Below are 24,978 nucleotides of genomic sequence, written 5' to 3' on the forward strand. Positions count from 1 at the left end.
GACACATCATATTTGTATGGTTATCATTTGTTCCAATTGATTCAGAAATCCTATTATGCATTACAAAGTTATGAAGCAGACACATAAGCATACTGACCTGGGTAACAAAATATGCCCTAACAACATTTCCAGGGAGCAGGATCACATGTCTTTATGGGTTTCACAATGGATGTAAACACAACAGTAAGTGGTAACTTAGCTCACCTGGGCACAATGTGCTCATGATGAGCTTTTGTGATCGCCTTTTGTCCAATGTGCGGCGTCGACATTTGCCTTGTTAACACTCTAGAGACCACATTTATTATCTTCATAAAAGTTGGTCAGAAGATTTGTTCCAATGATATCTTGAACGAGTTGAAAATGGTTCCGGTTGGTTGAAATACATGGCTACCAGGGGGCGAGACATTTTTATTTATATGGCTAAAGTAAAACCTTGCTAACACTAGAATCCACATTTATTGTCCAATCATCGTGACACTTAGAAGATTTGTCCCAATGATACCTTGGACCAGTTAAAAATTGTTTTGGTTGCTTGAAAAACATGGCCGCCAGGGAGCTGCACATTTTTCCATATATGGCTATAGAAATGTTAACACTCAAGAGGCCACATTTATTGTCCAATCTTCATGAAATTTGATCAGAAGATTTATTCCAATAATATCTTGAATGAGTTCGAAAATGGTTCTGGTTGCTTGAAAATTATGACCGCCAGGGGCGTGGCTTTTTTCTTAAATGGCTATTTCTGTTTATATTAACTATAGTAAAACCTTGTTAACACTCAAGAAGCCATACTTATTGTTCTGTCTTTATTTGTCCCAGTAATATCTTGAAAATTCATAAATGGTTCCGATGGGTTGAAAAACATGGCCGCCAGGGGCGTGGCATTTTTCCTTATATGGCTATAGTAAAAATTTGTTAACACTCTTAAGTCACATTTTAAGTCGTATCCTCATGAAACTTAGTCAGAACATTTGTTCTAATGACATCTTGGATGATTTCGAAAATGGTTCTGGTCTGTTGAAAAACATGGCCTCCAGGGGGTGGGGCATTTATCCTAATATGGCTATAGTAAAACTTTGTTAACGCTAGAGGCCACATTTATTGTCCGATAATCATGTAACTTGGTCAGAAGATTAGTCCCAATAATATCTTAGAGGAATTCAAAATGGTTCCATTTGCTTGAAAAACATGGACGCCTGGTGACGGGACATTTTTCCTTAAATTGCTATATATGTCTACAGTAAAACCTTGTTAACACTATAGAGGCCACAATTATTGTCAGATCTTCATAACACCTGGTCAGAAAATTTGTCCCAATAATATCTTGAAAGAGTGAGAAAATGGTTCAGGTTAGTTGAAAAACATGGCTGCCAGGGTGCGGGGAAGATTTCCTTCTATGGCTATAGTAAAACTTGTTCACTCCCTTAAGTCACATTTATTGTCCAATCTTCATGAAACTTGGTCAGAACATTGGTTTTGATATCTGGCATGAGTTTGAAAATGGTTCCATTTGCTTGAAAAACATTGCTGCCGGGGACGGTCATTTTTCCTTAAATAGTCAAACTTTGCTAACACTAGGAGCCACATTTATTGTATGATCATCATGAAACTTGTTCAGATTATTTTTCCCAATGATATCTTGAATGAGTTTTAAAATAGTACCGGTTGGTTGAAAAACATGGCCGCCAGGGGGCGGGAATTTGGGCCTTTCAATCTTGTTTTCAAATAACTTGTTAAAACATTTTTTTCTGAAGAATTTCAACTAGTGCATAAAGTTTTTATGCGGCTTATGGCAATGTGACAAAAACAGAATAATTTAATTCAATAAGCCTGTGTTCTTGGACAAAAATTGATGTTTACAACATTCATTTACACGGTATGCTGCACACAACGTGAAATTTTGGCACCGATTTCAGGCGCATTCAATAATGTATTCTTAAATCAAGATATTGGCACAAACTGCAAGAAAAACTGTCTTTTATGCACTAAAGATTTTTGCAAACAGGTTTTCATTCTGTCCAGCCCTGTAATAATCTGAGAACCACGTTGATCCTGCTAGGGAATAGTAAACAGGTTTTAATGCACAGCAGTCACTAAATGAGCAGGACCTATGACTACAAATATTTTAAGCTCTTTTTTTTAATAATGGAACTTAAAGGTAAAATAAAACCAGCACTTTTGTCAATTGAGACTGACAACAATGTAGTCATATGGCCAGCCCTAATGAATGCTCACTTAACTAATCCAGATTTTTATATAACAGAAGGGCTCGTATTTGTGTATGTAGTCTGTGTGTGTATCAAAACGAACATGTTTTACAAGAAACACATGAAGCAGATATAAGAATTACATTGAAAGTACAGTGTTAAAACTTAATACATACATGTATTACAACAAATAACGTAATGCTTACACATCAATAAATGATATTGGCAAATCTGCATACATAATGGGTCAAATGGCAAAAAAAATGTGTTATGTGCCTTGTTAATTTAATACAAGTATACGTTTATATAATGAAAATGATTTATAAAAAAATGCAGCACATATACAATAATTATCTGTAGTATCATAAGTGTTTCCTAAAATTGCTATAAAATAACAAAATCCATCATTTTGTTGGTGGCCATTGAAATGCACAGTAAAACATGTAGAAATCGATGCCAGTTCAGTCAGTGGAAACAGAATGCAAAATACATGTACATATAAATATGCAGACTTTCATCTGCAAACCATTTATTGAAACACAAACCTTTTTTTGACCATTCTATGTCAGCAATATCGGAATGTGAAGTTGAATTAATTTATTTGATAGCCCTCGTGAGATTGTATTAGTCTTCTAACGCTGGGCCTCTGTGATCAATTTACATGTATCATCTCAAAGACTATTTTATTGACTATGTTGATTATGGGTAAGGATCAACACAAGGCCATGTCTTATTTTCAGCAATACTGCTTTTCATGATATTGCTTAAAATATCTTAGCAATCTAAAACAAATTGTGCTGTGTTATCATTTCTTTTGATAAATAATAAATAATTATTCTTTAACACAAGTTGGAAACTGTAGCGAGTCAAGTACATAGTACCAATAGTAACTCAGACTGGATGAGATAATGAGTATAATGTTGAACAAGATAATCTACAGTTAATGATACACAATGACGATTGCATTGCACATTTAGTAGTATTGTATAACTAAAATTACCAAACATAGTTTAAACATACGTTGGAAACTGCATTTTAACCCTCTGGCTAACAGTGAATACTGGAAAGATGGGCTTACCTATAAATTTCTCACACAAAATCTTTTTCCCATGTAAGGAGTCGCCCCAAGTTGCATCAGTAATAGTATATGACAGTAAAACGCCTTTTGATTGGTTCACCTTGCAATGAACTGTGACAGAGAGGGGCAAGTTATCCAATGGCATTAACTGTTCCATTTTGCCATTATGAGAAAACATAATATTTCCCGAAGAACAAATGATTCCACTGGAGTAAGAGTTCATTCCAACCTGTTCTTTGACAGGCACTTTTTCACAGGATATTCCGACACCAAATATGTACCCTGCCCTGTGATCCCCAAACTGGCTGGTGTTTTTCTCCACGGTGACTGACCAGACGGCGCTCCTGGTGAGAGGCTCGGCTGTAAATGTGGAGGAGTTGAACCCCCAGGTGGTTAGACACTTGCTGCTGGTTGTCACTGCATCACTGCCTGGCGATGCAGACGTCTTGATCACAGGAATCATGTTCTGACACTCGCTCACGTCATCCACTGCAGCAAAACAGGCAGTGCAATTAGTATGCTACATATTGTTAACTTTTGCTTCAGTCTAAGATTATGACATACTTTTCATCCATGACTTGCATGGAATCAGCACATTATTAATTAGAACTACAAATCACACGATCTCAGTATATCTGGAAAAAGATGAAATTCTTACATAGGTTTACAGTTATAGTTATATTGTAAAGCAGAGTTTGTAAAGACAATCTTTAATGAAAGGTTAGCTCATACATCTGTCAGTGCAGTACTATACCTAGCAGTGCCTTGAGGCAGTCCAGTGTAGATGTATGGAAGTCTACCACGGACTGCTTGAGGTCTTGATGAATGGACCGGTCATACAGCAGGTCCTGGTACGCCTGCTTCAGGGACTGTAGTCTGCAATAGGCAACATACATCAGATATAACACAATATGCACAGTGCTCAACATACGTCTGACATGCCACAATATGCAGTGTCTAATACACCAGGTTCCATTTCTAGTTCAATGTGATTATATTCAATTATGATCTTGTTTATAGCATCAAGGAAACCTGTATCTTATTACTTGATAAGGTCTAGTAATTCATTAACGGACACCATACACTAAAGAAAATCAATAAAAACTGTTTGAGGTAAATATCTCTTGCAGGCAAATAAAGTGGGCTCTCTGTTGCAAATGAATACCAGGTATAGGTGCTTGTGTCAAAAGATTCTCACAGATTTGCCTCAGTGAAACCATTATGAAATCAACTTATCTGTGACAACCACATCTTTGGTAAGATCATCAATTTAAACCCATATTTCCTGTGAAATTGCTCAAATACCCTACAAAGTTGCTGAAGTGCCATTATCTAATAATCTCCAGACTGCCCAGGGTATGCATGTGACTATATGTGTACCTGTCTGCAGTGGACTCCTGCTTGCCCACAATGCCCGGCAGTTCCCCAGCTCTACTGAGCAGCTCCCTACCCTGGTCCGTGGCCAGCATTGACCCACAGGTAGCCAGCAGGGCCGCAGTATCCTCCAACTGACGGCTGTGGTCAGCAATCTGAGACAGGCACAACTATGATCTCTGTAGTATTACTACAGGTAAACACACCTCAGGACTGTTTAGTGTCATACAGCATCTTCAAGATGTGTGTAGTCAAAATTTAGTATATAAAGTTTTAGAAACTGACACTTATTTTAGTAGAACTTTTATCATTATTATCATTATATTACAAACACAATATAGGCCACTATAGACTTTGGTTATTGTGGCAATTCTTTTTTCCGCAATAAAGCTATTCATAACACCGTCTAATAATCCTTTCAAATAATCTCAGTCAGAAACCATTTAAAGGGTGGGATTGTTAACATAATAATCACACAATGAAGCAACCATGCCAGCCCATGATTTCTTACATGGTTCTGATGCTGCTCCAAGACTACAGACTTAGCTGTGCAGAGTTTGTCCAGTGTCTGTTGGCGGTGTTGTGCCAGGCAGGCTGTGATGTCATCCAGACAGCGCTGATACTGCTGATCTATCTTCTTACATGCCTCGCTGTGCATCCCCTGTACAGACACATGGACAGTCACATTATGTGCCAAGAACAAATTTGGTGGAGGGTGATGTAGAACAAATTTTGGGGAGGGTGATGTGTAACCTCTTCTTAATTAGTATTTTTATGTTAAGGAAATGAAACTGTTTGAAAGAAACTAACAAAAGGGTCATAGGCCCAAAGAGGCTCACCTGAGAAACTAAACTATTCTGACATAATGGAGTTCAAAATAATAAAGGTACTTTATAAAACATAAATATTTACTGTTTCAGCCTATTTTTATTTTTGAACTTGGCTCATAGTTCTGACAGAGGTCCGTGGAGATTTAACAAAGAAAGTGACTTCTAGATTATAAAGATTCTTTTTAAATTTGTTAATATGTTATGGGCTCACATGACCCAGTTTTGACCTCAGCGGAGATTTTCTTGGACCATGTGTTCTGACCAACTTTCATGAATATTGGCAAATAAAAGTGGCAATTAGAGCGTTAACAAGGGGTCACTATAGCCATATCAGGAAAACAGCCCCACCCTATGCCAGCCAGCATTTTCAAGCAAACAAAACCATTTTCAAAATTCAGCCAAGATATCATAAGAGCAAATGATCTGACCAAAGTTTCGTGAAGATAAGACTGTAAATGACACTTCTAGAGAGTTAACAAGGTTTTACTACAGCCATATAATGAAAGCTGACCTGCCCCCTTGTGGCCATGTGTTTCAACGGACAGGAAACCCTGTTATCCCAGATAACATTATAACATAATTATGTTCTTACCAAGTATTATGAAGATTGGACCATAAATATGAATTCTAGAGGTTTAACAAGGTTTCACTTTAGTGGCTATGGTATAGCAATATATGGAAAACTGGCCCGTCACCATGGCGGCCCTGTTTTTTTCACTGGACTGCAACCATTTTCAAACTCAACCCAGATATCATTTGAGCAAATGTGCCTACCAAGATTCATGAAGATTACACTAATGTGACTTCTACAATGTTAACAAGGTTCTGCTATAGCTACTATAGCCAAATAAGGAAAATTGCTCTGCCCCCCTGGCCGCCATATTTTTCAACCGACTGCAAACATTGTCAAACACCACTAAAATATCCTTAGACCAAATGTTCCCATAAAGTTTTATTATAATTGGACTAACAAGAGATTGCCAAGCAATATTGTCCCCTACCGGTGAAACTCCACCATTGTCAGATTTTATTTACTTTTTGTTGCCATAGCAACCAGAATTCTTAACGTAGGAACAAAATGAAATGACATGCATAATCTCCATATTGCCATCTATCCATGTTTCAAGTTTCATGAAAAAATATGAAGAACTTTTAAAGTTATCGCAGGATCCAGAAAAGTGTGACAGACAGACAGAAAGACAGACAGAGCTCAAACCATAAGTCCCCTCCGGTTCACTGGTAGGGGACAAAAATGTGACTTCTACAGTGTTAGCAAGGTTTTACTAAAGCTTCTTAAGCCATTTAAGGAAAACTTCCCCCCCCGCCTGGCGGCCATATTTTTTGACGGAATGGCTACCATTTTCAAAATTGGCCAAGATATCTTTAGAACAAATGTCCCTAGCAAGTTTCAATAAGATTTGACTAAAAATGTGACTTTTAAATTGTTAACAAAGTTTTACTTTAGCCATATCAGGAAAACTGCCCCACGCCCAAGCTGCAATCAGAACATTTACCTCAAATTTCTTGATATTTTTATACTTTGCTGCAGTGATCAGAACATTTACCTCAATTTCCTTGACATTTTCTTCTAGTTTGCTGGTCTGCTCTGTCAGTGTGGCCAGCACAGAGTGCAGTTTGTCCTCAGTGCTTGACAACAACACCTACAAACAAGAGAACATAACGATGTAGACACATCTTTTAAACAGACATGTTTCCAGTGTTATTATATTTATGTTTAACTCTTGAATTAAAATTAATAAGCAAAGACATGTTAAACATTATGTGAAGCAATCAGTACAACTGCACTGAAAACCGAGAAAGCAAAATATTTTGATGTTATTATTACTTTTGTCTTTTCAAGAGCAGTATCCAAAGAGAGGATCTTGTGCTGTGAATGTTTGCCAATGCCTTCACAGACACAGAGGTGACACACAAGGATGTGACACTGGTCACAGTAGATGGAGCACACTTCCTTCTCATGGTCCACACAGAGTGTGCCCCGCTCTGTGGACTCATCCTTCACTGGTCTCCTGAGTTTATGAAGCATCAGTGACCCCCTGTGCGGGTGGAATGTCTCCAGACACAGGTCACAGTAGGCCACACAGCACTGCTCACAGTACCAGGCAGCGGGACTCACAGACTGGTCCTCACACAGGCCACAATGCTCCAGGCTCTCCCCACCCTCCCTCACACTGCCCTGCTCCTCAGCCAGAAACACTGGACTGGTGCACAGACTTACAGGTGAAGTCACATCCTGTGGTAACTCACAACTGTTCAGATTCCGTGCAAGATTTTGGCTCTGTATTTCCTGGTAGCGAAAGACGACGTTTTCCAAGGCAAGATTTCTAGGAAGTTTGGAAACTTTTGATTTTGTGATGGCCAGTGATTTTCTACAGGATGGACAGTCCAAGCCTGAAATATTATCAAAATAGCATCAACATAACTATAGAACATTTAGAAAATTACATCCAAATAATGACATTATTATTTAACTAGAGCTTTGTCACAGATGTGATGTATACCCCCACATGCTACATTGACACAGAATACTTTGCATGCTGTCTTCACAAAACAAGAGAAGCTAATTTATGGCGATTTATTATGCCATTATCATTTATGGCCATTTTGACCTTTGAACTCTTGAATTCTTGCGCATGAAACGCCATCCAATGACTGTGAACAAAATTAATGTACAGAGTCATTTTAAAATCTCACAATGAATGACATAGTTATGGCGTGGACAATCTTATTTATGGCCATTTTTGACTTTTGGACTTTAAGTGTGACTTTGACCTTGGAGATATCGATGTAATTCTTTCGCATGACACACTGTCCAGTGATTGCGAACAAATGTACTGAGTAATTTTAAAATCTCACAATGAATGACATAGTTATGGCCCGGACAAGATCATTTATGGCCATTTTTGACCTTTGAACTCAAAGTGTGACCTTGACGTTGCAGATATCTACATAATTCTTTCGCATGACACACCGTCCAATGATGATGAACAAATGTGCCAAATGATTTTAAAATCTCACAATGATCGACATAGTTATGGCCCAGACAAGCTCATTTATGGCCATTTTTGACCTTTGAACTCAAAATGTGACCTTGACCTTGGAGATATCTACGTAATTCTTTTGCATGACACACCGTCCAATGATGGTGAACAAATGTGCCAAATGATTTTAAAATCTCACAATGAACGACATAGTTATGGCCCCGACAAGCTCATTTATGGCCATTTTTGACCTTTGAACTCAAAGTGTGACCATGACCTTGGAGATATCAACGTAATTCTTTTGCATGACACACTGTCCCATGATGGGAACAAATGTGCCAAATGATTTTTAAGTCTCACAATAAATGACAAAGTTATGGCCCGGACAAGCATTTGATGTTTGAACTCCAAGTGTGACCTTGACTTTGGAGATATCAAAGTACTTCTTTCGTATGACACACAATCCCATGATGGTGAACAAATGTACTAAGTCATTTAAAAAATTACGATAAATGACATAGTTATGGTCCGGACAAACTTTCGATTTAAAACACACTAAGACACCCCATGACCTAGTTTTTGACCCAGCATGACCCATATTCAAACATGACCTAGACATCATCTAGATACAATTTCTGACCAAGTTTGGTGAAGATCGGATGAATTTTTGGGGACAGACAGACCGACCGACAGACAAAGTGACTCCTATAATTACAGTATAATTACTGTAACATAAATAGAGAATGCTTTCAATATTTTTCATCTGTACAGTGTCCACATTCTCATTTCATCATACGAAATGCAAGTTTCATACACTAGTATTAATATATTTAAATATCAACTTAAAGATTGACTATTTGACTTCAATGTATTTAATGTATTGTCTCCATTAAAACACAAATCTATTTGATAAACACACATGCTGCAGTTAGTGCTCAACTGGTCCATTTGGATTTCTTGACATGGGAAAGGTCATATCTAAAGCAACACTGATATAAGTTTATTTGCAAGAGTTGCAGCAAGCAGTGTTGGTGAGTGTTAGAGTTGCAGCAAACAGTGTTGGTGCTTGTAAGAGTTGCAGCAAGCAGTGTTGGTGCTTGTAAGAGTTGCAGCAAGCAGTGTTTGTGCTTGTAAGAATTGCAGCAAGCAGTGTTGGTGCTTGTAAGAGTTGCAGCAAGCAGTGTTGGTGCTAGTAAGAGTTGCAGCAAGCAGTGTTGGTGCTTTTAAGAGTTGCACAGCAAGCAGTGTTAGTGCTTGTAAGAACTGCATGAAGGAGTGTTGGTGCTTGTAAGAGTTGCAGAAAGCAGTGTTGGTTTCTGGAAGAGTTGCAGAAAGCAGTGTTGGTGCTTGTAAGAGTTGCAGAAAGCAGTGTTTGTGCTTGTAAGAGTTGCAGAAAGCAGTGTTGGTGCTTCTTAGAGTTGCAGCAAGCAGTGTTGTTGCTTCTTAGAGTTGCAGCAAGCAGTGTTGGTGCTTGTAACAATTTCAGCAAACAGTGTTGGTGCTTCTTAGAGTTGCAGCAAGCAGTGTTGGTGCTTGTAACAGTTGCAGCAAACAGTGTTGGTGCTTGTAAGAGTTGCAGAAAGCAGTGTTGGTGCTTCTTAGAGTTGCAGCAAGCAGTGTTGTTGCTTCTTAGAGTTGCAGCAAGCAGTGTTGGTGCTTGTAACAGTTTCAGCAAACAGTGTTGGTGCTTCTTAGAGTTGCAGCAAGCAGTGCTGGTGCTTGTAAGAGTTGCAGCAAGAAGCATTGGTGTGTGTAAGAGTTGCAGCAATCAGTGTTGGTGCTTGTAAGAGTTGCAGCAATCATGTTGGTGCTTGTAAGAGTTGCAGCAAGCAGTGTTGGTGCTTGTAAGAGTTGCAGAAAGCAGTGTTGGTGCTTGTAAGAGTTGCAGCAAGCAGTGTTGGTGAGTGTTAGAGTTGCAGCAAGCAGTGTTGGTGCTTGTAAGAGTTGCAGCAAGCAGTGTTGGAGCTTGTAAGAGTTGCAGAAAGTAGTGTTGGTGCTTGTTAGAGTTGCAGCAATCAGTGTTGGTGCTTGTTAGAGTTGCAGCAAGCAGTGTTGGTGCTTGTAACAGTTGCAGCAAGCAGTGTTGGTGCTTGTAACAGTTGCAGCAAGCAGTGTTGGTGCTTGTAAGAGTTGCAGCAAACAGTGTTGGTGCTTCTTAGATTTGCAGCAAACAGTGTTGGTGCTTGTAAGAGTTGCAGCAAACAGTGTTGGTGCTTGTAAGAGTTGCAGCAAACAGTACTGGTGCTTCTTAGAGTTGCAGCAAACAGTGTTGGTGCTTGTAAGAGTTGCAGCAAGCAGTGTTGGTGCTTGTAAGAGTTGCAGCAAGCAGTGTTGGTGCTTGTAAGAGTTGCACAGCAAGCAGTGTTAGTGCTTGTAAGAGTTGCAGCAAGCAATGTTGGTGCTTGTAAGAGTTGCAGCAAGCAGTGTTGGTGCTTGTAAGAGTTGCAGCAAGCAGTGTTGGTGCTTGTAAGAGTTGCAGCAAGCAGCGTTGGTGCTTGTAAGAGTTGCAGAAAGCAGTGTTGGTGCTTGTAAGAGTTGCAGAAAGCAGTGTTGGTGCTTGTAAGAGTTGCAGAAAGCAGTGTTGGTGCTTGTAACAGTTGCAGCAAGCAGTGTTGGTGCTTGTAAGAGTTGCAGCAAACAGTGTTGGTGCTTGTAACAGTTGCAGCAAGCAGTGTTGGTGCTTGTAACAGTTGCTGCAAGCAGCATTGGTGCTTGTAAGAGTTGCAGCAAGCAGTGTTGGTGCTTGTAAGAGTTCCAGAAAGCAGTGTTGGTGCTTGTAAGAGTTGCAGAAAGCAGTGTTGGTGCTTGTAACAGTTGCAGCAAGGAGTGTTGGTGCTTGATGAAACAGTGATGTTTGTTGATAGTGTTGTAAAGGAGATTGTCTTAATTAGCAACAACAAGGTTAATTTCCAAGTTTTGTATCAAACAGTAGTCCTGCTATATGAAACAACTGAATCACGAGACATAGAAACATCCAATGTTAATTGTTAAAAGTCAGGATAAGGTTAGCATCAAAGTCAGGTCATGTAATATGGGTTGATAAGGAATGTCATAAATGAGTATAATCAATGTAACCTGTCACAGGCAGAAGAACATATGGGACATTTTCCATATGGTTTTGTCGCATCCATGGGCGGGGTAATAGAAACAGCAACTTCAACTAGCTCTTTAATTTAAAATGCAGATACATTTTTGTAATTATATAATTTCTGTTGATTAAATCTGACTAGCTCGAGTATTAACAGCTTCATTTAGTTATTTAGATATAAAAGCTACATTTGGTGTAGAATGAGAAAGTGCTAACAATCAATCTGACCAGTCTGCATGATCATACATGACAAGTATTACTTCAGTTTACTGGTTTTCATATGCATTTCTGAACAAACAGACTGACAGCCTAATGGTCTGATATCATTAATAGTATAATTGTCATACATATTAGTTGCAGTGCCTGATTGTAACATGAAAATCCATGCAAGAGAACCAATATCAATGAAATCCCATATATCTCTGACTGGTAGGGTCCATGATGCCTGATAAGCCCCGCCTACTGCTCCTTTCAGCACACATAAGCTGGGGGATTTTGTATGTTTGCTTTGTTATTAGTTCTCATACTAACAGTGTAGCTTATAATTGTGAAAAAAAATCAGTCCCTGTTGGGTCTTGTGTAAAAACCTTCCCTTAAAGGGTCTAACAAATTATATTAAAGCAACACTTCACTGACTTTAGGTTAATAATAAGCTTTATGTTAAGATGTGCATTTTTACTGTCCAACATCATAAATATGGCACACAAGTAGACACTCAACCAATATTCAGCCATAAATCTATTGAAGTCAACAAATCCAAATCACAATGTTTGTAGAGACCATAAAAGTAGTAAAGCTAACAGAATTCATATATAAAGGGTATCAGAGTCCACATTGTATTTGACACACATCATTCAAATCATTCACATACAAATATCTGATATACAAGTGAATCTTAAAATAAAGCATTTGTTTTAATTTAACCCATAATTTCTACAATACAAGCTGCTATCAACAAATGGAAAATGTTTTGTCATGTGAACATTTTTTTATATGTATTTGTTTTGTTATAAAATAAATACGAAATTAATAATAAGAAAAAATAATATATAACAAGAAATATGTTTAAAAAGGAAAATCGGCGTAAATCATAACTTTGAAATGAAGAGAGAGACTTAATGTTTCTAATTTATTAAATTAAAAAATAAAGGGTTAAGTATTGATGTATTCTTTTTTCACTTAGTAGTCGCGAATACACGGCATGAAATGTTTGTTATGAAACGAATGTATATTAAACTACATAATAATGTTCACAAATACAAATTTTACTACTTGAGATCATAGGTGACCTCACATGATTAATTTTGAATTAATTTCTTCACACCGAAACATATGGTATGTTGATATTTTATTAAGACACAGTTTTCTATCCACACCTAATAAGGAACTGCACAGAAAAGGATAAATAATATGCCTCACATTTAAACTTGCTTAAAATAGCTTTCCAAATAATGTCTGAAAGCTTATTTCTTGAGAGAAATTATGTTTACAATGAACATCTCACAAAATTATGCAATGATCACTCTCAAATTTTATTGGACTTGATGTTTTAATGTAAATCAAAAATTAATAATGCAGTAACTGGAATGATATTATAGGCATATAACACAAATATTACTAGCAGTTAACAGCATTATTTATGATGGCATGATATATACAAACTTGTACTGACCTCTGACTCATCTATCAGCTTGTACAATATGGTAAGCCAGCTGTGTACTGGACCAAATATATCACCTTGTCGTGAACAAGGCTGTGTGTATACTGCACCTAATATATACCCTGTTGTACACAAGGCTGTCTGTATACTGGACTAAATATATCACCTTGTTGTACACAAGACTGTCTGTATACTGGAGCAAATATATCACCTTGTTGTACACAAGGCTGTCTGTACACTGGACCAAATATATCACCCTGTTGTACACAATGCTGTGTGTTTACTGGACCAAAATCACCGTGTTGTACACAAGCCTGTCTGTATACTGGACCAAAAATATCACCATGTTGTTCACAAGGCTGTCTGTATACTGGACCAAATATATCACCTTGTTGTACACAAGGCTGTCTGTATACTGGACCAAATATATCACCTTGTTGTACACAAGGCTGTCTGTATACTGGACCAAATATATCATCCTGTTGTACACAAGGCTGTCTGTGTACTGGACCAAATATATCACCCTGTTGTACACAAGGCTGTCTGAATACTTGACCAAATATCACCTTGTTGTGCACAATGCTGTCTGTATACTGGACCAAATATATCACCCTGTTGTACACAAGGCTGCCTGAATACTTGACCAAATATCACCCTGTTGTACACAAGGATGTCTGTATGCTGGACCAAATATATCACCCTGTTGTACACATGGCTGTTGAATATTATATTAATGTCAGACAGCTCGTCTGCAGGGTGTAGATCAATATGGGTCTGCTTAAGCACCTTTCCAAGCTATAAACTGGCAGTAGAAAACCAAAAATAGATATTCCAAACAGCTTTGTACCTTGTGTGACACAAAATATGGGTGCACTTTTATACTAAGAAAGCCTTGCCCATACCCTCTTTGCCCTTCTTGCACCGATTGTCGATGATCTCGTGCAGACATTTCTTACAGATGCTGTGGGAGCAGGGGAGCAACAGGGGATCTGCATACAGCTCTAGGCAGACAGGGCATGTCAACTCATCTTCCATTCCTTTCTTTACCAGGATTACCTGTAAGAGTGTGATACAAGAATGATACAGCTTAAGGAATATGGTTACACTGCATGTGTCGCAGGCACTGATGCCACAGCACACACTTTTGACACACACAAAGCCACAAATGGCTCTTAAGAGCTCACATGAGTTTGAGGTAAACCAATAGTTAAAACATGATCTGGTTAACTAGTTTTTGGACAAACGTGAGTTGGCTTAGGTATTGTCAACAACAAGATTCTGACCAAGTTTAATCAAGATTGAGTCATGCATGTAGCCTCTAAATAGGTTACTTTATTTTCATTAGATTTGACCTAGTGACCTAGTTTTTGGATGAAAACTCAGCCTTATTATCAAACAAGAGCTGTCACCATAGGATGACTTATGCCCCCTATAAACACTTGATAGAAGTTATGAGCTTTTTTCTAAACCTAAACGCAGATTTCGAAACCTAAACGCAGACCCTAAGTTCAAGGTCAAGGTCACAGGGGTAAAAAAATTTGTGTGTATGGAAAGGCCTTGTCCATATACACATGCATACCAAATATGAAGGTTATATCTCAAGGGACATAGAAGTTATGAGCATTTTTCGAAACCTAAACGCAGATTTCGAAACCTAAACGCGGACCCTAAGTTCAAGGTCAAGGTCACAGGGGTAAAAATTTGTGTGCATATGGAAAGGCCTTGTCCATATACACATGCATACCATATATGAAGGTTATATCTCAAGTGACATAGAAGTTATGAGCATTTTTCGAAACCTAAACGCAAAGTGTGACTAACAGCCGGACAGAAAGACGGACAGTCGGATCACTATATGCCCCCTTTTCTTCGAAAGGGGGCATAAAAACATTCTGACCAAGTTTCTTCAAGACTGAAACATAAATATGGCCTCTAAAGTGAAACTAGAGTGTAAACAAGGCAAATGTATACGCCCCATGACGCACAACGCACAACAGACAAAAGGCGATTACAAAAGCTCACCATGAGCACATTGTGCTCAGGTGAGCTAAAAATGGTTTTGTCTAGGATTTGACCTTGTGACCGAGTTTTTGGATGCATATGAATCAGATTCACACTCGGCCTAGATGAAGTAAAGATAAACATCTTGAGCAAGTTTAATCAAGATTTTATGAAAAAATGTGGCCACTAGTGCAATTACAAGCTAAAAGTCGTGGATGCACACGGCATGATCCATGACTCACAATGCCAGATATAGGGTGACAATAGATGAGCTTAAAATAAAAGAAGCGCAAGAATTCAAAAATAAAAGTTGCAGGGCTACGAATTGGAAAAGGGGCATAATTCTGCCAAAACAGGTAACAGCCTAAAATCCTTTCTTTACAATCATATATATATATAGATGAACTGTCAAATTATTCTCAAGGTAGCAAATACCACAGGATTTTATGGCTTACTTCATCATAAGACATGGTTACTCTGAGTATCTATAATTGATATAGTTAGGTGTACTGATGTTATCAAAGACATATCAAATGAACAAATTATATTGAATTGCAATCATTACAACCTAAAAACTATGTTTATAATTACCAATGTTTCAGATAGTAGCACAAATGAATGACTCCTTTTTACAAGGCTCGTTACAAACATCTATGTTTACAAACATCTAAAACCTCTTATAGCCTGAGGTAGTAGCTACAATGTACATATTAGATTTCTATCCTACTACTTGGTGGTTATTTTACAGTACAATGTGAATTTAAATTACAACATTGCAGCGGTTAATTAACAAAGGTAATAGGTAATTTGCTGACCTATTCTTATGCTTATATTAATACAAGAGCACCGCCTTGCGGGTGCAGACCGCTCATCTATTTTTCTTTTTAAAGGTGAAGGGACTCTCAATTTCAATCACAAAGGAGGGAGGGGTGGAGTGAAGAGGGGTGTATAGTGTGGGGGTGTGGACATTTATTACATTATCTTCCACAAATGCGAAACAAAAAATGCACCAAAAAAAAATTGGGGGGGGGGGGTGGGAGGGTGGGGGGGAGGGGATTCTTGGGTGCGATGGTTGGACGGTATTTCAAAAATAAAATAATAAAAATAAATATTTGTGTTTTTTAACCGTTTCAAAAAAAAAAATTGGGGGGTGGGGTGGGGGTGGGGGGGTATAGTGTGAGGGTGTGGTGGTCATTTGTGAGATGATCTTAAAAAAAAAAAAAAAATAGGGGGGGGGGGGGATTTGGGGGGGGGGGAGGGGGGGGAGGGCATGGGGGATGGTTTGGGTGGAGTCTACTGTGGTATGTCAGGTAAGAGTAGTTTTGTCAAAGTATCAATCAAATCTAATCATAAATAAACAAGTTATGGCAATTTAGCAAAATTTAATAATTTGACCTCAAGAGTCAAGGTCATTCAAAGGTGAAGGTAAAATTCAACTTGCCAGGTACAGTAACCTCATGATAGCATGAAAGTATTTGAAGTTTGAAAGCAATAGCTTTGATACTTTAGAAGTTAAGTGGATCGAACACACAAAATTTAACCATATATTCAAAGTTACTAAGTCAAAAAAGGGCCATAATTCCGTAAAAATGACAACCAGAGTTATGCAACTTGTCCTTTTACTGTACCCTTATGATAGTTTGCGAGTGTTCCAAGTATGAAAGCAATATCTATGATACTTTAGGGGTAAAGTGGACAAAAACAGAAAACTTAACCAAATTTTCAATTTTCTAAGAATAAAGGGCCCATAATTCCGTCCAAATGCCAGTCAGAGTTACATAACTTTGCCTGCACAGTCCCCTTATGATAGTTAATAAGTGCTGCAAGTATGAAAGCAATAGCTTTGATACTGTAGGAATAAAGTGGACCTAAACACAAAACTTTACAAAATTTTCAATTTTCTAAGTATAAAAAGGGCACATAATTCTGTCAAAATGCCAGTCAGAGTTACATAACTTTGCCTGCACAGTCCCCTTATGATAGTTAGTAAGTGTACCAAGTTTGAATGCAATAGCATTGATACTTTCTGAGAAAGTGGACCTAAACGCAAAACTTAACCGGACGCCAACTATGATAGTTAGTAAGTGTTGCAAGTATGAAAGCAATAGCTTTGATACTTAAGGAATAAAATGGACCTAAACACAAAACTTAACCAAAATTTTCAATTTTTTAAGTATAAAAAGGGCACATAATTCTGTCAAAATGCACGCCAGAGTTATCTAACTTTGCCTGTCCAGTCCCCTCATGATAGTTAGTAAGTGTACCAAGTTTGAATGCAATAGCATTGATACTTTCTGAGAAAAGTGGACCTAAACGCAAAACTTAACCGGACGCCGACACCGACGCCAAGGTGATGACAATAGCTCATAATTTTTTTTCAAAAAATAGATGAGCTAAAAATGTATATTACAAGCAGCTAAGTTGTATAAAAGGAGCGCTTTGACTTAGCAAAAGTTATTAAAAGGGGCCATTATGACCCAAAGAGCACAAGTGTCAACTGCATAAAATTAAACAAAGGAAACGTATTTCAAAATTACCTTATAAAATTAAGTTGCCTTATTTTATTGGCTAACTGCTATAGACAGATGTCTTAAGTTGTTTGTTTACCACTGCTTCATGAACAAGGCGTTATTCCTCCACTGATTTAACTTCGCCAAGATACTGCATGTTTATTTGATGCTTAATTATTGATCTGCTCCCTTATTTTGACATGTATCATATCTATTATTACTTCCATTGAATTCATGGCAGAGTTTTAAGTAGTTTGCCAATATTCAAATAATAGTATTTTTATAAATGTCTGCAAAACGTTTTTACCCAAATTTGTATTTTTTAATTTGGAAATACATTTGGGTTATTTTGTAAGATTTAAATAATTAATTTGTTTTCCAATGTCAGTAAAAAAGTTGTCTTGCTTAGTGAAATAGTTGCAGCAATTTTTCCTTCTTAAAACAGTACCCATAGCAGGTACTTTCCCAATGAGCAAAAATACCTAACAAAATCACATATGCTATCTGAATAAATTCCCGAAAAGAAGGAAAGTTGCATCAATTTTGTTCTGAAAGTGCATTATAAGTGAACAAACAAGAGCACCGCATAACGAGTGCCACGCTCTGCTGCGGGTGCATTTTTTGAAGAAATAAAAGCATCTCAGAATTATATATATTTTTTTTTTTTTTTAGAGGTGACAGTGACGTTGACCTAGTGACCCAAAAATGGGTGTGGCATGTAGAACTCATCAGGGTGCATCTACATAGGTTGTTTCAAAGTTGTAGGTGGAAGCACTTTGATTTTAGAGCCAATGTTAAAAACCTTGACAAAATGTTTAGGTTTTAGCATGACGCGGAGGGTGGACACGACCACAGACACAACGACGGACACAACACGACGAGCTGGCTATGACAATACCTCAGGTTTTCTCCGAAAACAGCCGAGCTAATAAAATGAGCATTGAAATTGAACATTTCCAGCAAAAATCATCTAAAACAATATGTTTTAAATCAATTAAGAAGACCAATAATTTCCAATCTAAAGAGTTCGATGGGCGCGGTACTGATACTTTGGTTGATAGATGCAATTCTCACCTTGGCGACCTGGGTTCAATCTGTGTTACCAGCAGCATGAGAATTTTGAAGAATGTCACTCTACTGAACAGTCTGTGTTTTCTCCAGAAAGATGTCAAAAAATAAACACACTGTGACATATCGGATATGGTGTCCGCCTAGCGACCAGGAGGTCATAGGTTGGATCTCCTTTGAGAAAGCGTTATTTAGATCTCCCAAAAAGATACCATGTACTGGTTCTACCCAGGAAATGGACTTGAATGTTAAAATAAGGATCAAGCTTTACATGTAATCCAGCTTAAATATTTTAAAACTTAAATAACACACATCAGAAAGTTGCAGCAAGATATATCACATGTCCCAACTTTCATGAGTCTAGTAAAGTTTATTGGGTAGGAGTGCTGGGAATCACCCCACTGGGTGCTCACATAATGCAGCCTCATGGACAGAAGAACACAGGGTTTTTTTCCCACTTTTTGGGAAGATAGCCCATGGCTTTGGAATTGGGAATTTTATCGGCATTTTCATGAAATTGGAAAAATAAATTTATTAGCCTTTTTTTCCACACGAAAAGTCCACTGATTAGGGAAATACTAAATTTGATATAACCCTTTATAATCATTCAAATTAAAAGAACAAAATCTAATAATACTGTGTCAGATGTAATTGAATTAAAATTGATAAAATACACATTAGACTTTTTTCTAAAAAAAAAAAAAAAAAAAAAATTTTTTTTTTTTGGAAATTGGGAATTTTTGCCACATTTTGGGAAAAAAGTATACTTTTTGGGATTGGGAACATAGCCGAATTTCGGCTATAAAATCGGGCCAAAAAAAACCCTGGAACATCATAAATGTTGAAATACGTTCCAATGTAAGTACAACTGCAAGTCAAACAGTTCTGCTAATCAATAGTTTTTTACCAATATTCCAAGGGTAAATGATAAGCAATTTGTTTATTGGTATCTACTAGTGGTACAATAGACCAGTTTCATAATACTACCGCTGTTGCTATTTTTAGATATCACGTGACGCGTCAAATTTCAGAATGAGGCTGAACGTGTATACATGTAGATCTTTGGCGGAGCATATCGATGATTATAAACCAATTGAATTTTATTAATTTCATTCAGGATTTTCATGAGAACTGACATTGGTTACAATAACGGCAAACATATGCATACATGGATGAGTTGTTTAGTCAATAAATTGATGAGGGGTTATGAAATAAACATTCACACACCAAAGTCATATTTCAAAGCCATAGTATATAGTACCACTAGTGTATACGTGTATATACATTTTTTAAATCTTGATTCAAATTCAAGATTACCATTGTCATCAGAGCAAATGTGATCTGAAGAATAAACATTGATAATTGCACAAAACAAATATATACAAAAGTCGTATAATACAAAAGGTTATTATATAACCTAAATTCTCAAAGGTATGTTTGTTAGTCTGTAATATTTTTCACGAACGATCGAACGTGTAAAATGTGTGTTGACTCAATCATAAGAAAAGGCAAAAGAAAATGCAAAGCACATGATAAATGTTGTGTCATTTTTCGTTTAACTTTTATTAATGATCTTTTACAGTGAAATACAATATTGAAGAATTCTTTTATACAGGTGAAAAAACAAACGTGGAGCGAACTGATCTGTCCATGCATGCACCTTGATTTCTCTTTAAACGTGATTATGATTGATAAATATATGCCACAAGCACATCATGTCATAAATCTCTCTTGTGTGTGTGTGTGTCTTGATTTTTTGGAAACATTCATTAACCCCGTTGTGGTCAATGAAAATTCTTGTTTTAATTGTGTTCTTCCACACACTAACAAACACTCTTTATAAGACTATGTAAGGACGGAGTTTTATTTTAGCGGTACCCGCTATAAATAGGTTTCGTGTTTAGCATAAAAGCTAATAAATATTTCAAATGTATATATAAGTATTAAGCACTTAATTATGTATCCAAATATTCTTTCACAGGGAAAATTGTTCCTACGCTAATTTTGACAAGGCGGACATTAGTTCATACGTTGTTTTAACTACCCGGACATTCATTCCCACGCTATTAAGACATCCCGGACAATTGTTCCAACATTATTTTGACAGACCGGATGTATATACTCCTACATAGTTTTAACGCCCAGAATTCTGCATTTTGGCAAATTACAGATCTCAGTGTAAGTCGATATATTTGATTATTTTTAACGTTATCATGATCACGATAAAATCTTACAACAATATAAAATATACACAATATAAAATAAACACAAAATATGAGAACATTATTTTTAATTACTTCAATAACGACATATTAAAATACCTGATGAAAGTGCCATATTATTTTGATAAAATGTGATAATAATGACCGGGATAGCAATTATTAAGGAACGAATCTCCGGGCTGTCCAAATAACGAAGGAAGGAATGTTCAGGCTGTCAAAATTATGTACATGTAGGAACCATTTTGTGCATTGTGCATTGTCAAAATAACGAAGGCACGAATGTTCAGGTTGTCAAAAACATAGGGACGAATGTCCGCCTGTGTGAAAAATAGGCTAGGACGAATGTCCAGCATTTTTTACTGTATTATTATGATTAAAACTGGCGAATATCTATACAGTATTTAGTTTGAGTATTTGGCATTACATTAGTCTTAGAGATGACTACGTAATACTTCAACCATGATAAGACATTGGGGTACCATACATGGTGTTCAATGACCAGGCATCTACCACGGTTGGATTATGACACCATGCTGTTATTTAGTATTTGTCGGCACAGTATCTGATCATAACGAGATAATTGGTTTATCAGGAACACTGGGGCTACTTTATCACAGATGTATCAATAAACAAGATACTAGTAGATTTTTTTTCAAACAGCGCGATAAAAAAAGCTCTACCAAAGCGTGTCAAATGTGTGAAAAAAATGGAGAAAAATAAGTACTTTATTAAATTAATCAAGACAATTTATTTAATGTATTGACACTTATAATGTGAATTACATATTTATAACTTATTCTGACAATGTCATATTGTGTTTTCTAAATCGTTACATCGCCGAATGTTCAAAAGAGTGAAAGGTTGAAATCAGATGCGGCATTGTGTGTGACTATTGGAAATGGTAACACGTTCAGCCTTGTTCTGGAGTTCTGCGAGTCACGTGACTTTGCGCTCTTATCAATTTTGACCTATTGTGAAAAGGGTCTATTCTGGCTGCAAGCTGTCAGATATAAATGTAAACAAGGGCTGTTTGATATTTTTCGGCTTTGCATACTTAAAATAAAATAGGTGTCAAAACATTCATTGTTTGTTGTTTATTTTCAAAGAGGTTACATGTATTATGTTTAATTATATGAAAGGTTATTTACCTTAAATTATTAATAAATTAAAATAATTTAAAGATTCGTGAAAATCCCTGCCTAAAAAATATCAAGAGGGTCCGCTATATACGCTGTCTCGTAATAAAATTAACACCCTGTCTGTGTTATAAACAAGAGCTGAAATCGTTAATTTATTAAGCTTCATTAATAATTAGCTTTATTGATATGTTTCGTGAACAAAATATTTCAAAATATTCCATAAAAAAATATGATAATCATGACAAAGGAAATTAAATGGCCCGTATCCAAACAAAAGCATAATCACTAAGACCGTAGCATCAATTCTCTGCGTTAGGACCGCGCGATACTTTCGTACAAAGTCATTCCTTACTTAATTTCATTTTTAAAACCATTTTTTTTCTATCGTATACAGAATTCTATTCTCCTAAGCAAGATGTTATTTTAAAAACTGAACTCCAAATATAAACGCTACAAATCGGTATAAAGTACAAACATGTCAACCGTAAATCTAGACTCTAAAACGGTGTGATATTTGCAAAAGTTAAAGTTATAACTCGCCAGGCTGCCCAAATCAGAAGAAAAACATAATATATATTTATATATCTGAAAACTACGTACGTAATTTGTCAACATCGGCCGAAAAATGAAAGTATAATTTAAAAAAAGACGTGAGTGGGTACATCAAAATGTATAACCTCGGCGCTTCGATGTACGCTTATCGGTAGCTACTGGTCATGAGACAAAGTATCGACAAGCTATTTGCCGATACGGTCCCGTTTCATATCCGTCTAATCTAGAGTCCGTGATTTCTAATAAATAAACATGAATTTCAATTTGCATGCAAAGCTTAAAATGAGTTTCCTATGAGTTAAAGTGGGCATAATCCTGCTGAAAGGCTGGAGAAACTTATAGGGTGTAATCAGTACCTGCTTATTAAGACTTTGAACACATGTGCAGGGCCCTCAATCTGTCAAATCCACGGCCGCATTCCCCCCCCCCCCCCCCCCCTGAAAAGTATACTTTTTTCCCCTTTTGGGGGGAAAAATTCCCCCTAAAAAAAAAAAAAAAAAAAAAAAAAATTTTTTTTTTTTTTCATAGATAGATGTCTCATGATTTTTATATCTCAATTCTATTATAATTTAATCTTGTCAAACATACTTAATTATGAAATAAGCAATGAATATAGTGCAAACATGTACAAATGTAATAATTAGAGAGTAAGTTAAAAATCCCCCCAAAAGGGAAACGCCGAGAAAATTCCCCCTGCTATGGGTAGCGACCCGCTTCCCCTAAAATGGATTGAGGGCCCTGATGTGTTAAGTTTTATTTGAATATTTGTAGTAGACATAAAGCGATGTTGTTGAACGCAAATGTCCTGATAACCCTGAGAAAAAGCTGGTAACAGTCATAAGTCTTTGGCAATGTTTGTCAATAAAGACCCTGAACATGTATGTAACATTTTAGTTCAATATCATTTTACCCGGATACAGAAAATATACTTAAACCTACACGGGAATGTTAATGCTATAACTGTCGTTATCGGCTCATTTTTTTCAAATTTATTTTGTTTTTATTTGAATGTCCTCTATATTATTGAAACTTATACTAAAAAAAGCATGTTGAGGCAGGTTTTTTTCTAAGAAAATTGTGTTTTCTAATGTTCTACCACATCAAAATGTTGGTGGAAATAAAACACTGAATCAGTCTAATATTGACCGGGTATGTTTAAGTGTATTTTCGGTACCTGGAGTACATTGAAGTATACTTAAGAGTACCCAGGGTACTTTTTTACTGAGCATAAAATTACCAATCAAGTTTTAATATCTGTAGTGAATATATTGATATGGAGTAGTAGCCAGTGATGATTTTTTCAGCTTTTTGGGAAAGGTGGTTGGGCGCTTCAGGTAAGGAATTTAAAGCGATAATTGTCCACAGGTACTTAAAAACCTTTATATAAACCATATCAATAATGATTTTATTTAAATTAATTTCCCTGTGTGACAAGGACAATAAAATTTAACTTTTATTGAATTAGTAACTCATTGTAATTATTTTTTATATAATTTCTCAATAAGGAAAACTTAAGGAAAGAATTAATACAAGGGATACAACAGTCAAATTTCCTGCACATCACCAAGGTCTAAACTATAGCCAAACTTTCGCTTAAAAAAACAATTAATACACCAAAAATTAAGTGATAAATAAAAAAAATTATTTGTCCACACGGACATTTAAGAAAAATACTCTATATGTTCTATTCAATATACAAGGGATACAACTTTTAAATATCTTGCACAACACTATGGTCTGCACTATTGTGAAAATAATCACCTAAAAAGGCACTAAATACACAAAATAAACTGTGTACGAAATTTAAACAAACGACAAGAATTGTATCTTTCAGTGTAATTGTAATTTATTTTTGTTTATTTCACTACCTGTTCTGTGTGTACATTTTTCCTGCTATTCTCCTCAACTGATTTCACAACTTCTACACGTGGTCATTTTCTCACCTTTTTTTTCTCGCTTCAAAACAAAACATGGTAATTATCGACCACACCTGTAGGCTACATTTATTAAAAAAATACATATTAGTGTCTACTACACAACTAAGGGGGATAACTCAAATGGTTATGTCGGAATTCTAAAGTTAGATAATCAAAAACGATGGCCCAAATCCAATACGGTCATAGAATATCGAATGCCGATTTCGGAAACGCAAATGACCATAGGACCCTAAATGAACATTTACAGAATTTTAAGATCAAGTGTAAATGTTGTTTTTGTTTTGCCTTTGCTTTTATTTTATAATGTTAT

General features: G+C 36.5%; 1 protein-coding gene across 2 annotated transcripts; it reads right to left on the minus strand.

Annotated features, from left to right (window-relative positions):
- Positions 1–2,167: 2,167 nt before the first annotated feature.
- Positions 2,168–24,778, minus strand: LOC127843986 (probable E3 ubiquitin-protein ligase MID2). 2 transcript variants are annotated; one of them, XM_052373936.1, is made up of 8 exons: positions 24,677–24,778; positions 14,142–14,296; positions 7,336–7,901; positions 7,055–7,150; positions 5,171–5,320; positions 4,666–4,814; positions 4,040–4,161; positions 2,168–3,774 (listed from the first exon to the last, which is right to left on the minus strand). In XM_052373936.1, the coding sequence occupies exons 2-8, from the start codon at positions 14,272–14,274 to the stop codon at positions 3,218–3,220; spliced, it is 1,773 nt and encodes a 590-aa protein (XP_052229896.1). In that variant the 5' UTR covers positions 14,275–14,296; positions 24,677–24,778; the 3' UTR covers positions 2,168–3,217. The 2 variants fall into 2 exon arrangements, with proteins under 2 accessions (XP_052229896.1, XP_052229895.1); XM_052373935.1 differs by having other exon boundaries at positions 14,142–14,295; positions 24,600–24,770.
- Positions 24,779–24,978: the final 200 nt, after the last annotated feature.

Source organism: Dreissena polymorpha, chromosome 9 (genome assembly GCF_020536995.1).
Source record: "Dreissena polymorpha isolate Duluth1 chromosome 9, UMN_Dpol_1.0, whole genome shotgun sequence".
Lineage (NCBI taxonomy): Eukaryota > Metazoa > Mollusca > Bivalvia > Myida > Dreissenidae > Dreissena > Dreissena polymorpha.

What these genes read in the sequence shown, in the direction of transcription:
- LOC127843986 (XM_052373936.1), bottom strand. Translation starts at nt 14,274, where the DNA reads ATGGAAGATGAGTTGACATGCCCTGTCTGCCTAGAGCTGTATGCAGAT. An exon ending in AAAATGTCAAGGAAATTGAG is followed by an intron (nt 5,321 to 7,054) that starts GTAAATGTTCTG and finishes GTGTCTGTACAG; the next exon opens with GGGATGCACAGCGAGGCATG. An exon ending in TGGAGCAGCATCAGAACCAT is followed by an intron (nt 4,815 to 5,170) that starts GTAAGAAATCAT and finishes TGCCTGTCTCAG; the next exon opens with ATTGCTGACCACAGCCGTCA.